Source organism: Bidens hawaiensis, unplaced genomic scaffold, assembly GCF_021521415.1.
Source record: "Bidens hawaiensis isolate Kalapana, Puna unplaced genomic scaffold, B.hawaiensis_p1.1 tig00008951_1, whole genome shotgun sequence".
In the NCBI taxonomy this organism is placed as follows: domain Eukaryota; kingdom Viridiplantae; phylum Streptophyta; class Magnoliopsida; order Asterales; family Asteraceae; genus Bidens; species Bidens hawaiensis.
In genome coordinates this window covers 24,712-40,100 of record NW_027491653.1, presented here as the reverse complement: position 1 = coordinate 40,100, position 15,389 = coordinate 24,712, and the positions used below count along the sequence as shown (strand labels likewise).

The 15,389-nt window shown below is 35.5% G+C and overlaps 1 protein-coding gene and 1 pseudogene across 2 annotated transcripts; one reads left to right on the top strand and one right to left on the bottom strand.

Moving 5' to 3' along the window:
- Positions 1–44: 44 nt before the first annotated feature.
- Positions 45–2,594, top strand: LOC143530571 (F-box/kelch-repeat protein At5g42350 pseudogene; annotated as a pseudogene). The gene is made up of 2 exons (XR_013134891.1): positions 45–158; positions 915–2,594. The product of XR_013134891.1 is annotated as an F-box/kelch-repeat protein At5g42350 pseudogene (transcript).
- A 328-nt stretch (positions 2,595–2,922) lies between these two features.
- LOC143530610 (U-box domain-containing protein 44-like) lies at positions 2,923–7,408 on the bottom strand. The gene is made up of 3 exons (XM_077026097.1): positions 6,806–7,408; positions 5,725–6,031; positions 2,923–4,632 (listed from the first exon to the last, which is right to left on the bottom strand). Exons 1-3 carry the CDS (start codon positions 7,358–7,360, stop codon positions 3,062–3,064), a joined length of 2,433 nt encoding a protein of 810 aa, XP_076882212.1. The 5' UTR covers positions 7,361–7,408; the 3' UTR covers positions 2,923–3,061.
- Positions 7,409–15,389: the final 7,981 nt, after the last annotated feature.

Below are 15,389 nucleotides of genomic sequence, written 5' to 3'. Positions count from 1 at the left end.
ACCGAAAACAAATAATTTCATCTCATTATTCATTACTTCAAGAATCACTCCCATTTGCAAAATCACTTCAATTCTACCCAACAAGTTTCTGTTTTTTTTTATTCTGTCTTTATTAAGAATCTTGAATCGGAAATTGGTGCCTGCAAAACCTTGATCAGGTCAGTTTTGTTCTTAATTTTTCATAAATTTCATCAATTTACAGATTATTATATGTATTCTTGCCCAAATGTATATTTTGAGCTTAGTGCATTCATGTGTAGTATATTTGTTATTATACTTACTATTTGTTTGAATTCAGTTGTTGGGTGTCTGTTTATGTGAGTTGCTCATTAGGGTTTATCCCCAATTTTTTAACAAATTCTGATTTTTAAGGTTTATTTTGTCAAATGGTTGAATCCCAGTTTGATTAAAGCTTAATTATTAATCCTAAAACTGCAGAAAGTTAGAAAATTTGAGGACTAGAAATATGTATATATCAACAAAAAGTAAAAACCGATAAACTGGGTCGTGTTCGTGGGTTGGCGGGTCGAACTCAACACAAGATTTAACACAAGATTTTGCAGGTTCACACGTACACGGCCCGTTTAAACAATAAATTTTGTTTTATTTTTCTGACTCGACGAGATGACAAGAAATTGGCCCGTTTAACTCGAAATATTAATTTTTATTGCTAAAATTAAAAGAACAAATGGTTTATAAAAGTTAAGTTATCTCATCAACTACATTCAGAAAAAAATTAGCAAAAATTAAAAGGTTAAATAGGTCAACTTACAGAGTTAACAAGCAACCGAAAACAGCATGTTTAGCTAAACATGTTCGGGCTCGACCCAAAGCTGACCTAAACCCGTTAAGACTAAACACAGCCCTATGAAGTTCATGTTAGATTCACGTCATGTTTTCGTATAATATGACAGGTTTTATATTAAGAACACTAGATGGTGACTGAAAATTTAAAGGACGAAACATCACTTCACCAAGAACTTGCGGTTTTAAGCGTATCAAAGCGTTTAGTCAGAAGCCTAAGCCAAAAGTTAAAAAAAAAAAAGAAGATGACCCAAATGGGATGTCGCTGAGGTGCCCATCTTTATATACGCGTGGTGGCGGTTGCAAAGTTGGCGCAACCACCAGTGATGAGTTTAATGAAATCGGTTGTCGAAGGCGTTCTTCAAGTTCCATTGAAGCTGGGAAAGGGTATAAGCCCGTAAACAGGCCTGGGTTTATAGAAAGATTCCTGAAGAGAAGCATCCGGAAGGTTCAGAAAGCCGAAACCGTGCACGTGTTTCTTCCGGATGATATTGTGGAAATGTGTTTGGTTCGGCTCCCGTTGACTAGTCTTATGAAGGCCCGTTTAGTATGCAAAAAATGGCGGGCTTTAACCGCCACGCCTCGGTTTTTGCAAATGAGGCGTGACAGGCTTTATCAGAGTCCGTGATTGTTTCTTTTCGGGGCGGTTAAATCCGGTTTTTGCTCACGAAAGATACACGTGTTCGATGTGTTATCAAACAAATGGCATACGATCAGTTCAGATGTTATTAAAGGCCGGTTCATGTTTTCGGTTGTTAGTGTTCAAGAAAACGTGTACATTGTGGGAGGTTGTTCTAGTTTGACTAATATCGGTAAAGTTGACCGAAGTTCGGTTAAGACCCACAAAGGTGTTTTGGTGTTTAGCCCATTAATGAACTCGTGGCATAAGGTTGCATCCATGAAACACGCGAGGTCAAAACCGGTTCTTGGTGTATGTGAAGTCAACTCTGATAGTTTAGCCATCAAAAGTCAACATATTCGAGAGGACCGACGTTTGACCAGAACACGAACCAATGGAGTGTCCGATGTTTACGAGGACCCACATCGGCTTTCGGTTAGGCGTCAACTAAGATACTCGTTTGATGAGCCTTAGGTATCGTTTAAACCGAAAAACGAGAACCTAAGTGGGAAAGATTCTAAAAGGTTCTTAATAATTGCTCTAGGTGGTGTCGGATCATGGGATGAACCGTTAGATTCATGCGAAGTTTATGATTCTTTAACCAATAAATGGACCGAAATCCAGAGGTTACCGGTTGATTTTGGGGTTGTGTGTTCTGGAACGTTTTGTAACGGGTTGTTTTACGCGTACTCGGAAACCAATAACCTTGCAGCATATGATATAGACCGGGGTTATTGGTTTAGAATCCAAACAACCACATTACCACCTCGCGTGCACGAGTACTACCCGAATATTATTTCGTGTGAAAACCGGTTGTTTATGGTATCAGTTTCTTGGTGCGAAGGTGACGGGCAAATCGGGAGGAGAAACAAAGCGGTTAGGAAGTTATGGGAGCTTGATCTTGTGTATCTCAAGTGGGTAGAAGTGTGTACACATCCTGATGCACCTATGGACTGGAACACAACATTTGTTGGTGACAAAAACATGATTTTTGGAGTTGAAATGTTCAAGATTTTTGAGCCGGTGTTGGATTTTTTGACCATGTTTGATGTTTCTGGTGGGTCAAAGAACTGGGTTCATGTTTCAAGAAACCAAGTGGCTCATGAGTTGGATGCGAGCTCGTGTGCGACTAAATCGCTGGCGGTTGTGCGCTTGTGAATCAAGGGTATGTAATGTTGTTTGTTTCAATTTGGCCATCTAAATTGTTTTTGTTCATAGAATGGAGTATAATAACTAGTAAGACATAATGAACATTGTATTTGTTGTTTGATTTGATACATGTTAAGAAAAAAAATTTATTTTGAACAGTTATTCAATCTTTTTAAATACCCATTCCTTTCTCACATTTTAAGCTTGATTGAATCAAAAATAATAATCAGACAACAATCTTTATTGTGTTCAATCAAGAATTGGTCCTTAAAGAATTAAACAAATCCACAGATACAAAGAACCTACACAATTTGACTCTATTTAGTTGATACAACACCCCTTAACTCTACATAAAATACATCCATATATATACCTCATTCCATTATCCTGTTTGAACCTGTCTCAATAACACAAAACTTTTGAGGTCTTACCTTTTGGGCCGCCCGAGCCGGCCCGGCCCGGCACATTTGAACATACATTGTTTACATCCTACCCCATGTTAGAAAAGATACCTGAAAAGTTAGGTATCCTATCAATATGTTTCAAGGCCCGTTCGGCGATTTGTTGGGTATGATAATCGCCATGTTTAAATGCATCAACGAGTGCGGTGCTCACGGTCGGGTCATCCGAGATTTCAGAAGCAATATCTTTGGTCCGTAAAAGCCTTTCCACCATCCAAACCGTGCGTGTCTTTAAACTCTCGGTTTGTTTTTCAAGTAAAACTTCAAAAATCGGTTTTACACCCTCGGTTTCACATAAAACACTCACCGCCCCTTCAATATTCACATCATCATCCAACAAAGTCGATAGAGCCATTAACGATGCTTCAACTACTTCATCATTTGTATGGTCTAATAAAGCTACTAAACGGGCTAGCGCGTGTCCTTCTATTAAACAAAAAGTATCAAGTTGCGTACACGTCCCTCTGTGGACCCGACACAAACCAGTCATCATGGGTTGGTTACTCAAACAAGAAAAAATGGACCCACAAAACCTGGGCGAGGGTTGTTCGGGTAATTTTGTCAAGTGTGTCGACTCTTTTGAAAGGTTTTTTAACGCAAGAGCGGAAGTCATTTGCACGTTATCGAGCCCGTTTGCTTGAAGGAGCTCGGAGAATAAGCCCGTTAGGTCATAATCACGGGCAAACGAAATAGCTGTTGGGTCCGACAAAACAAACGTAACTCTTGATAGCACACGCACGAGTCCTTCTAAATACGGTGTTACAAAGCGACTATTTCTCATTTCACCTTGCCTAATAACTTTAATTCTCGAGACCACAATTATGAAATCGCCATCGTTTAACATCTGTGTCGTGAGCGCGGCGTCGGTTTCGGGTAGGCCCGCAACAATCGATATCGCGGCTGCTTGTTCTTCGGTGCTCGTGATGTTTTCGCCAATTACTCTAAACAAACTACTAAGATGGCCCGCAGGCCCACATAAGCAATCGGCTAACTCTACGCCCATGTGGACTGAGAGGTTTTGTAAAAGTTTTATCGACACCATACGTAAATCATTTTGCGGGGCCTCGATGAACTGGATCAAACTTATGGCTGCACCTAAGCTTTTGATGGCGGCAGCCACAGCGGTAGCGGTGGTCGGAGCGTTCGTTAACCCAACAAGAACTTGTAGAAGTTTGCATTCTATAGACGGGCCCGTGTTGCTGATTAACTGAAGTAGGTTGTGGATTATGGGTTCGGACACTAAGGTTTGGTGGCTCGGGTTGACTGGGATGGAGCCAAAGTCAAAGTCAGAGCTGGCTATGTTGGCGAGGATTGTGGCGGATACTTCTTTTAGGTGCATTGGGAGTTGGGTGGGGCCCGCGAAGAGGTCTTTGACCAGTGGTGAAAGTATGCCCTCGTTGACCAACACTTTTGCACTTGCTTCACATGAAGAAACTTGATTTAGGGCTTTTAAAGCTGCTTCTCTAGATTGCATGTTGTTACTTTTCATTAGGTTGATTAATGATGAACCGACTGTTGTTGCTACGTGTGCTTTAACATCGTTGCTAAGAGCCAGGTCACCGAGGTATGAAGCCATTGACACTTTGATTTCAGGTGAACCTGAAAGATATTCATTGCCAAATCCGCATGTTAAAAGTTGTTCCATAATTTCATTATAAGACTTTAATTTTGTGAATAAAATGATTTGAGAGGTTTTTATGTTTCGACCCATTTGACCCCTTCCCTTATCAGCTAATTATTTTACTTTACACGTTAAAAGATAAAAACACAACTCTAATAAAAAAAATTGGTGAAAATTGCCACCTCTAAATCAATTAACCGAACCAAAACCCAAAAACCAACAAAACCGAACTGAAATAACTGACTGAAAACTAATAACCAACTGTTCGGTTTTGTTTTCTTTAGAAACTGAAAATTACGATTTGGTATGCCACTCTCCAAAACCGAACCGAAGTAGACAACAACCCCTAATGAACTTCTTTGAATCTTTGTTAATGGATTAATGACCCAATTTTATTACTTTGGGCCAAAAGCTTCATGCCCAATTTCATATATATGTGGTTGACAAATTTTTTAGCCCAAAAGTTTTAGGCACAAATTCAATATTTTGGGTCATTTTTTTGGGCCCAAATGTAAAACCCCAAACCGACCCATAACTGAACCCACAAAAAAATCCAAAAGACTGAAACTTCACTTATGGTTTGGTTTTGAGCCCATACAGTTCAATCCCAGAATGTAAAACCAAAAACGGACCCATAACCGAACACACATAAAAACCGAAAACGAGCAGTTTTCTAAAACCAAAACTTTGCTTTTGATTCGGTTTTAGACCAAAAGAGATCCAAACTAACCAATGCACACCCCTAGTCTATTTAAAGGTGGAGAGGCTGACATTTTCAACCATTGTACTTATACTTAAAGAAATTGCAAAAGTTAAATTATATTTTGCAAGTATGAGCTACTCAAAAATTTAGTTACAAGTGTAAACTACAATGGTTCTCTAACTGTTTCCACCTAAGCCCATTTCCAGTTTATGATTCATATTTTCAAAATCAACATTTTATTGTTCATACTTTCTTAGAATTTGCCATTAAAATACAATAGGGCTTAAATGGTTCAAACACCCTCTACTTATCGTTATGGAAGGTAATATAAACCTTTAACAACTACAGAAATTATAGACAGAAGTACCTTCAAGAAGAAGTGTCAAAAGAGGTTGCAATCTACCATTTTCAGCCAATTGCCTGACATTATTCTCATTTTTCTCCAAATTCTCAAGAGTTTTTTCAGTTTTTTCAACAATTAAAGGATTTTCTGATTTGCTGCTTGTCATACCAACCAAAATAAGAATTGCTCCATTAACCGAACCAATTTTGTCACACAAAGATTCGGCTTTTGAGAGCTCAAAAAGCAATGACACGGCTTCTTCCCTTTCTGACTGCTCGTGATTCAAAAACTTAACAATCGTGCGCACTTTATCACCTTCTGCCATTATTTCCTGCAAAACAAGTAAAATGTTTTTGTTACAATTAGAGGGACAATTTTGATTTAATTATAATGGGTCGTGACTTGTCTCAAACGGGCCAAATGGAAAAGTTAAGCTAAAAGAGGAACATGTAGGCCTGTAAACAAACTGAACTTTCAGTGAACTATTCATCAACCGCTCAATGGGAAGTTCGTTTATACTTGTTTATATATGTTTCTATGTTTGTGCATTTACGTTCGTTTATGTCCGTTCATTTGTGCTCTTTTAAAATATAGAAGAACAAACATAAACGAACACAAACAGGAACACATTTATTTTCCTTACAAAAGAACATGAATAAAACAATGCGTTTGTGTAAATATTCGTGTTTGTTCGGTTAAAGTCGAACGAATGAACATGAACAAGCCTCATTCATTTTCGTTTGGTTCGTTTACAGGCCTAGGAACAGGTCAAGTGGATAGAAAGTTGCCCAAAGTGTACTTTTTAATGCTTACAAGTGTGCAACCTCCTAAATCTTATATTGCAAACTTCAGAGTTCAGATTATTATTGTACTAATAATACTTTTATAATCATTATTAAGTCACTAAATATTCATATATTTGGATTATTATTATTACTGAAGTAATATTGTCTTTGTAGTCAGAGATAACACATTAAATCTACATAAAAAGATTAAAAAACGGACAGAAATGTGTTTGCAAAGTAAGTTGACCCAACCCATTTCAATGCATATAAAAATAATTGTAAACCCAAACCATTTCAACGAATATGAACTTTTTAGTTACCTTATTATCATTGTCATCCTCTACCACAATCCTAAGAGTTTTCAAAGCTGTAACCCTAACTTTACGAACCGTGCTCTTCAGCATCTCAGCTATCGAGGGTATGAGGTCAGCATTATGGATGAAATGTTTGTTTGAAACATTTTTTGCAGCAAATTGTTGAATAAACCTTAAAGTCTGCAAAATATCACTTTCAGAACTGCCAGAAGTTAAAGACTTGCGGGCCATATCAAGCTGAACAGCTTCGTTTCTAGCATTCCATTCTTCAATTGTCTTTCTCAAAGCAATACTCGGATTCATATCCAGTGAGTTTAACTCTCTTAATGTCATAGGGCAAACAAGCTTTCTTCCAGTTTCTTTGCATTCGTTGAACCATCTTTCAATTGCTTCGCGTTCATATGTTTGACCGCTTTCTATTGTAACTGGGTCTTTCATAACTTGTTTCGAAAGAGGGCATATGAATGCATCATATATAGGCTCTGTATGTTGTCTTTCGTATTGAAAACTATCATCAGATTGGCTGCCAATGTCACGATTCCCAATCCAACTTCCCGACATTAAATCCAAATATAACCAAAATTATGAACTCTTTTTCACACTCCTGCCACTGCATCAAAATTACCGTTGCTTAAATGGATATTACAAAAGCACTTAAACCTTCATATATGATTTATATGTGCCAAACCAATTAAAAAGGGCATAAAGATCAGACATCTGGCATTTCTATCAATCAATAGTTCAGTATTATATTTTGTTTATCAACTACATTAATTGAAATGCATTTGAAAAGACAATAAAGATATGTTTTTCCTTCAGGAAGAACATGAAGCATTACAATTCTTGAAAAAACTACAACATAAGTTTGCATATGGAAGCATGGTTGTAAAAATCCCAACTAGGAGCCGATTAATCGTTGATTAATCCTGACTAAACTCTGATTAATCCCAGTTAATCCCCGCCTGACTAGCGACTAGCGATTACTACAGCACCGGGAAGAGAGTGTGCATTAGACAAATAATTAACAAGAAACTAAACTACAGCTTGGGTTGTTAAGACACTGAGAACTAAATATCTGAACACTGTACAATGAAGGAACCCTATTTCGGACCGACGGCCATAAACTAATTAAACCATAATAATAATAATAATAATAATAATAATAATAATAATAATAATAAGTGTCAGATTGTGAGTAACGAATAAGTGTTTAGGAAACAGTTGGTGTTGAGCATCTAATAGATTACTTACTATCTATCTATCTATCTATCTATCAAACAGAATGAAAGCAAGTTGAGTTCAAGAGATATAATATATGAAATTGATGCTAAAAAACCGATACAGATAGAAACATATACACATTCATGAATCGAAAACAGGTGTATATTTAAATGCCTTCAAATTGAAATTGACAAAAGGTAATTGTCACAGCAATCTATCCATGGATCACCTACTACACCAATGATAAATCTAACTAAATAAATTGGCAGTGTGATTAACAAATGAATTAGCTTACTTCAAATTCTGCATAATAAAAATGGATGCAAATGTGGAAACTAACTAGCTAGGGTTTGTAATTATTCTTCCGTCAATTGCACAGAGTGTAAAATCAATCAAGCGTCTCGTCTGAACAGCAGAAAGAGAGATAGAAATTGATCGATCACAAAGTACAGCTATTATATTACTACGTAAACTAATCTGTATATCTATCTATATGCGTGTGTGACAGTTGTGTGTTTGTTTGTTGACTAGAAAGAAAGTCTGTCCAGATGCTCATCAATCACCATGGAATTTACTTACCAATTATCTAGAGATGTGAGCTAATTGTATATGCTCAACTTGTCAATTTATTAACCTTACTTAATTATTATTATTATTAACATCAACTTGTAAAAGCTTTAACAATGCCCGAGCTGGACCCGAAACCTGAAATATATGGGAGGACTTGTATTGGGCAGAATATGGGATTAGGTGATCCTCGCCCCGGTTACCCGAAACCACATATTTGTTTACCCAATGATATACTCGAAAATTTTGTTAATTTCCATTTAACCTTTATCTATTAAAAATGAATGTATAAGCATAAAGAAAATATTTAAAAGAACCGGTAAAAGTAAAACTCTAATTAATAAAATAAACTCCTAAATTGCAAAGTAATATGCATACGCCAACTATTGGATCATTTCTTCTGGATTAACTTCAACCGAGTCATCAAGTCTTGGCGCGTTCCTTTATAAAGGCATCATGCTTACTTCACGTTTTTTGAACACCAAAACTAGAAGATCAATAGTGAATTGTAACAATTTCAAACATCTAGTCCTCTTGTTTATATAGGTATAGGTACACTCATCACATTCCAAGCCACCCTTCCAAATTGATCCAAGACCCTATGAAAAGAAGGTGTCATCCTATTTTGAGGATAGAAGATAACCTTGTACATATTAACATCTAATAGGAAAAGAAACCGCCTCCTAAAGCTCAACATGCTTTGACGAGTGCCCTTTATAGTGGAATCATTAAGAGTTTGGAAATGAAGTTTGATTTATCCCCTCGTCAGAAAGCGGTGTTTGAGTGTCTTCGGGCTCCTCGGGCTCAAGATTTCTCAAGTGTTCTCCCTATTGAAGGATTGGGCCAATATATGTCGGCTTTGGAGTACCGGGCCATCCTGAAGTATCGGTTAATGATCCATTTGTTTCCGGCAGATGAGCCGTGCCCGGTTTGCCGTAAGGTTTGTTTGGATTCTTTTGGTGAGCATACCGTAAGGGCCATCCTGAACTGTGTTATCTTTACTAGGCGCACACGTTGGCTTTAGAGAGTTTGGCTAGGTCGTTTATGGGGAAACCATATTGTTGGCTGAGTGGCTACCATTTAACAGTCGCCACCAAAAGAGCATAACTTTTTGACGTAACACTCAGTGAGACTAAAACCTGGGTAGACTCAGTATTCAACCGACAACCTCACAATTCCTAACTAAAATTCTTAATTATTAATATCCACCCAAAGTGTCACACAAATTAAGATTGAACTTGCCTTCATTAAAGAACCACGTGATTAGTCCACGTGGACTCACGTGGTTCGTTGGCCTTTTTATTTGATTTTAATTTGTTTTTCGTTTTTAAATTTGCATCGGTTCGCCGCTGTATTACCAATGATACCGTCAAATGATTCCGGCCAAAGTTGTGTCAGCTCGCGGTCGCGTCAGGTCATAGCCACAACATGCGTATATTTTTTGTTTTCGCCACGTTATTTTTTATGCAAATGTTAATTGTGATATTCTGAGGGTGGACGAATTAACTTATGGCTTTAATTTTTGTGTCGTAACCTAATACCAACCAAACTCGTGTCGGTTCACCACCACAAAACATGGTTTTCTGTGTATGATTTAGTGCCGGCAACGTCGATTACGATTGAATTCACAATAGTTCACAAACGCAACCCGTGGGTTTTTATCACTTTTTTTGTCCCTTAATTCCTGAATCAACGTATTCGTATCAGTTCACAACTGCAGCGCACGTGTTTTTTTTGTTCACCATGTTTTTTTACATTTTAAATATGTTAAATTGTTGTATTTGGGAGTGGATGAATTTATGGTTTGCTTGAATTTTGGCTCCATAACAAGATACCAATCGAAGTGTTATCAGTTCGTAACCGCAGTCCGCAACACGTATTTTGTTATGTTAAATTTTTTGTATTTTGTGTTAACAAAATTATTATTTTTTGGGAGAGGGGCGGGTTATTACAAGTTTCGTAACCCGACACCAATCGAATTTACCCCAACTTGCGGACACGCATTGCATGATTTGATAAGTTTTACGAATACGACTGTCAATAATATCAACCCAGCGCAATGCGCCATGAACCTTCCTAAACATAGTGACAAACTAAATACCCTTTGAAGATTCAACTTGATATAGCTAGCAGCTAGGAACATAAGTAAATCAAAACTTGCTAATAGAAGCAAGACTAAAAAAAAGACTAGTTTTACAAACTATAAAAATCAATTTGGATTTTCAACCAGTTGAACACTGTCTCGTTTTTTTCTTCGACGATACCCAACAAGTGGCATAAACAATAGACAACCATTCCTTTCCAACGCTTTACGACTGCAATGGCGTTATCAAGTGCCCCGCCAACACCAACAGTACTTCTTTTCCACCTACAATAAGACCACACAATGCACGCACTTGTCTAAAGATTTCCAAAGATGTGTGGCTCCATAAAAGGTGGTTTGTATTCTCTTATCTCCCTTGACAAAACTTCCAAGTAAACCGGTCACGCATTCTAATCTTTCTCACAAATTCCCATCGTTTGCAACCCACATTGGCATTTTAATCCTACCAGGGGTGAGCAGTAGCGTAACAATTAACCCAACAAACTTCAAAACCAAACCGAATCAACCAATAACCAACTTCAAAATAACCAACGGTTCTTTTATATACCATCTGTTAACCAAAATTAACTTCCCATTTTAGTACCTCAAATTTATAACACCATTTCATATATTGAACCTTTATTTCATGCAAATTTACATTCATTGCATGTAATTCCAAGTAAAAATGTAGCCCAAATTCAATTTTGACTATTAAACAAAAATAACCAAACTAAAAACAAATAAATTAACCAAAAACTGATTGCTTAAATTAACCAAAAACCGATTGGCTAATAACAAAACCAAATCGCACCAACAACTTCTACTCGTCTCGTCATATACAATCTACAAGTTATCAAGTTTTATGTTCTTAATATCTCAAGTTATATCAACAAACTTCACTTCAATAATTTTCTCTTTGTGCACAAACTTTCGGACTTCATTGTTAAGTTTAATATTGTAGTCTTGTGTAAAGTTAGCTCGTAAATTATTCAACTTTTAACTTTAAGAGCATTTTGCATTTTACTTTTATCAATCTTAAATTTTCAGACCATACTGTGTCTAACTGACAACTAGTAATACAAAACAAAAGAATGTTACAAGTGAGCAAAAACAAGCTTGAAAATAAGCATGTCACTTATCTTTATTAATAATAAATATTAATCAAAATATATAAATCAAATAATCAATCTCAGAAACTGAACCGTACAAAACAAATAACAATTAATTAAACAATAAGTGGATTTGCCCTCAGAAGATAATATTCATCCCTCTATGGGATCAGTTCACTACTTTTAACGTTTTAATTTATTTGAGTTCATGATCGGGCACTAAATCCACAAAAATGTAAAAAAAAAAAAAAAACAATGAAAACTCAGGAACAAACAAAATATCGAAATGAAATAAAACATCAAATCAATTTCTAATAGAATCGAAGCATAATAAACATACGTTTGGACACAAGTTTAACAAGTTCACGCCATACTTGTGCAACATAACAGAATGACGGCCAGAAACCCTAAAGAGTTTCAGTTTAGTTTCATCAAGAAGCAAATGTGATTAAATATTTATAGGTGAATGTCGGATGATCCATTACCCATGGGCTTGGGCTTCTATTTGGGCCAACATAGAATTCTTTTTGTTTCTTTATCAAAGTTTTAGGCCTTTTAGCAACCGGAAAGAAATTTTAATTTTGGTTCAAGGACAATATTAATATCCATCGGGTCGTGCACAGTAACTCAACGACGTCGAAAAACGATAATTTTATTTTCAGTAGGATCGGTTTTGTCATTCAAAAGGGGGTGACGGCGCAATTTGCTCGCTTACCTGCATCTTTATTGTAATTGGATCCTTTTATTTGAAAAGAATCTCATAATATCAAGGATATGCTATATTGCTATGTGTGTGGTTCATCGAACAGATGATGTGAAATGTTGTTAAAACATGTGTTCAATGATATACTTTAGTCGGTATTAAGATAGCGTTTAGTATTAGCTATTAGGTAATGAAGAAGGAACGATATTACTCATTCAAAGATAATGAATATGAGTATATGATTAGAAAATGGAATCAAATTACCAATTTACATACATAGTTTTTAATAGATAAATAATCTATTAAATATTTATTTAAAACACGTGCGCATCGCATGACTTGAACCATCTCTTTTAAAATAGAGTAGATCAAACACCTTACCATCATACTATGTCCTTTAGAAAACACCTACCACCACCTTATTCCTCCTCCCCACATATTTCTTCATTTAATTTCTTATTTCCTCAATCGTTCTCGATTTTACCCTCCTATTTTCCCTCCAGTGCGTTGATGATATGATTTTTAATCTTTTCCAGTTAGGAAATTTTAAATAATTTTTTTTAGTAACTAATTTTTTTTTTATGATTTTTAAACTTTATTAGTTACAAGTAGTTTTTATAATATTAATTTATTATAATTTTAATTAAATAATGTTGTAAAATTTTTTACGAATTTTAATAAATTTTATTTTATTCTTTCATCTTTTCGGCTTATGAACCAAACAGTAAAAGCAAATATTTATTTCATTCCCGTATGATAATTAAACATAACAATTGAATGACAATGATGTATTTCATTATCTTGTCCATTCTAATCCCACATTCATTTCATTTGATTCACTCACATGTTTTGTTACCTCATTCAAACGGACTCTATCTCATTCACTTTTGGTAAAAAAAATGTATTGCACACCTAATGTTGTTTATTGACTTAAACTAGCTTTTAAATCCGTGTATTACACGGAATTTGTCAAAATACTAAAATTAAGGTATTTAAACATACGTAATTTGGGGATTTTCTTTTGAATTTATAGATTAATTTTAATATTATCACACATACTTCAAATGCCACATATTTAAATTTTACATTTTCTTAAGACTGAAATAATGTTTTAAGAAGACATAAAATCAATTATTAATACCTAAACATATTAAAGATATTTATATGATCAATACGAATGTAAGTTAAATAGTGTTTTACAAATTGTAACATTATAAATATTGTATTTACTCAACGAAATTTGAAGTATACACATAATTAAATATCTATTATAAACATAGGTCACTAACTATTATACGACAATAGTTCGTAAATCATTATTTAACTAATTTAATAATTCACTGTTTGATTTTAAAATTATATATATATATATATTCAATAGTTTGTATGTATTTTTTGTAAATCACAATCAAACTCTCGATGTCTAATAGTAAAATTAGATATTTTTTTTTCATATGGGTTACAACTAATGGATCATACCAATTAAACACATGATCCATGGATAGCATGGATTAAAGAAAGTGTGAAGATTAAAAAATATGAAGAAAATTATAAGATTGAATATGTTTATGACACGCATCATTATAATATATGTAGATTAATTATCAACAGTCATCTTGTATTTAATCCTTAATAGTAAGTGTTCCTGTCATCACTTCACTATTCGGTATTAAATCTTCATCTTTACTACTAGCTTGCAATTGTCAGAAGGTTACTTCTTTAACAACTTGTCATATTAAATATTAAATATTCCGATGGTGGTGACCAGGGGTTGTGGTGGCTGGTAGGGGTGATGTCGGCCGCAGCAACCATGGAGGCCCGTACACCTTAAAGTTTTGTTTTATTCATTTATTTCCCCTTTATTTAAATGGATTTAGCACTAGGTAAGCTGGTACATGCAATATGCAAGATTTGAATATGCATGAGCTCCATGGTCATAGAGATTTATCGGTTAAATTCAAGATGTACTAGTGTATTACCTTTAGATTCTCTATTCTCAAATCGATTTAGCAATTGCATGGTTATATCCAAGCCACTCTTTTGATATTAACCCAAAAGCCCACAACCCAAACCCCAAGCCCAATCCAAAAAGATATGGCACGTGGTCTCAACTTCATACACTTCTCTTTGAGTCTTTGACTACTTAGAGACTTGGTGTTAACATAGTTGTGTAATTTAGTTATGTGGTTTAGTATAGGTATGGTAAGACTCATGGTTTTTTTGATATGGTGGTTATGATTTTGTTATGAACCTAATGGATCTAAATCGATGGACCCAGTTAGGTAGCCCGGCCCAAGAGATCCATCAAGTTAACAAGGCGGTGAGGGGTTCCTTGCAGGTAGAGGTGTACAAATCGGGTATTATTGAAGACCGGGTTCGGGTATGGAATTGGGTTCAGGTATGATCGGGTATTGAAAAATCGGGTATTAACAATAATCGTCGGGTCGGGTATTGGCTTGAAAAACCATACCCTGTGTACCAGGTTCGGGTAGGGTATTGAACCGGGTCTTCAATACCCGGGTATTTGAAGACCCTATTTTTGGGTATTGAAAAAAACCCGTTTTATAGGTTTTGAATACCCTATTTTCCAGGTATTATAAAAAACTCATTTTCTACAGTTTTCTTCTATTAACGGGTCTGCTTCATTTTTTTATCCTAACTCCATTTTTTTGCATACTAACTTCAAAGTTCATTCAAACATACATAAACAACTAAACAACGATACAAAAAACATATATTTTATGTGTTTTCAGTTGTTGTTTGGTACATCAAAAGGTGTTGCTCTAAACAAGTATTTATATCATATGCGTGATCCAAAAAAGATCCATTGGAGAACGACTATAATCTGTGGATAGCCACACAAAAACATGTGCACAAACACTATTATCATAGCTTGCAAAAAAATCC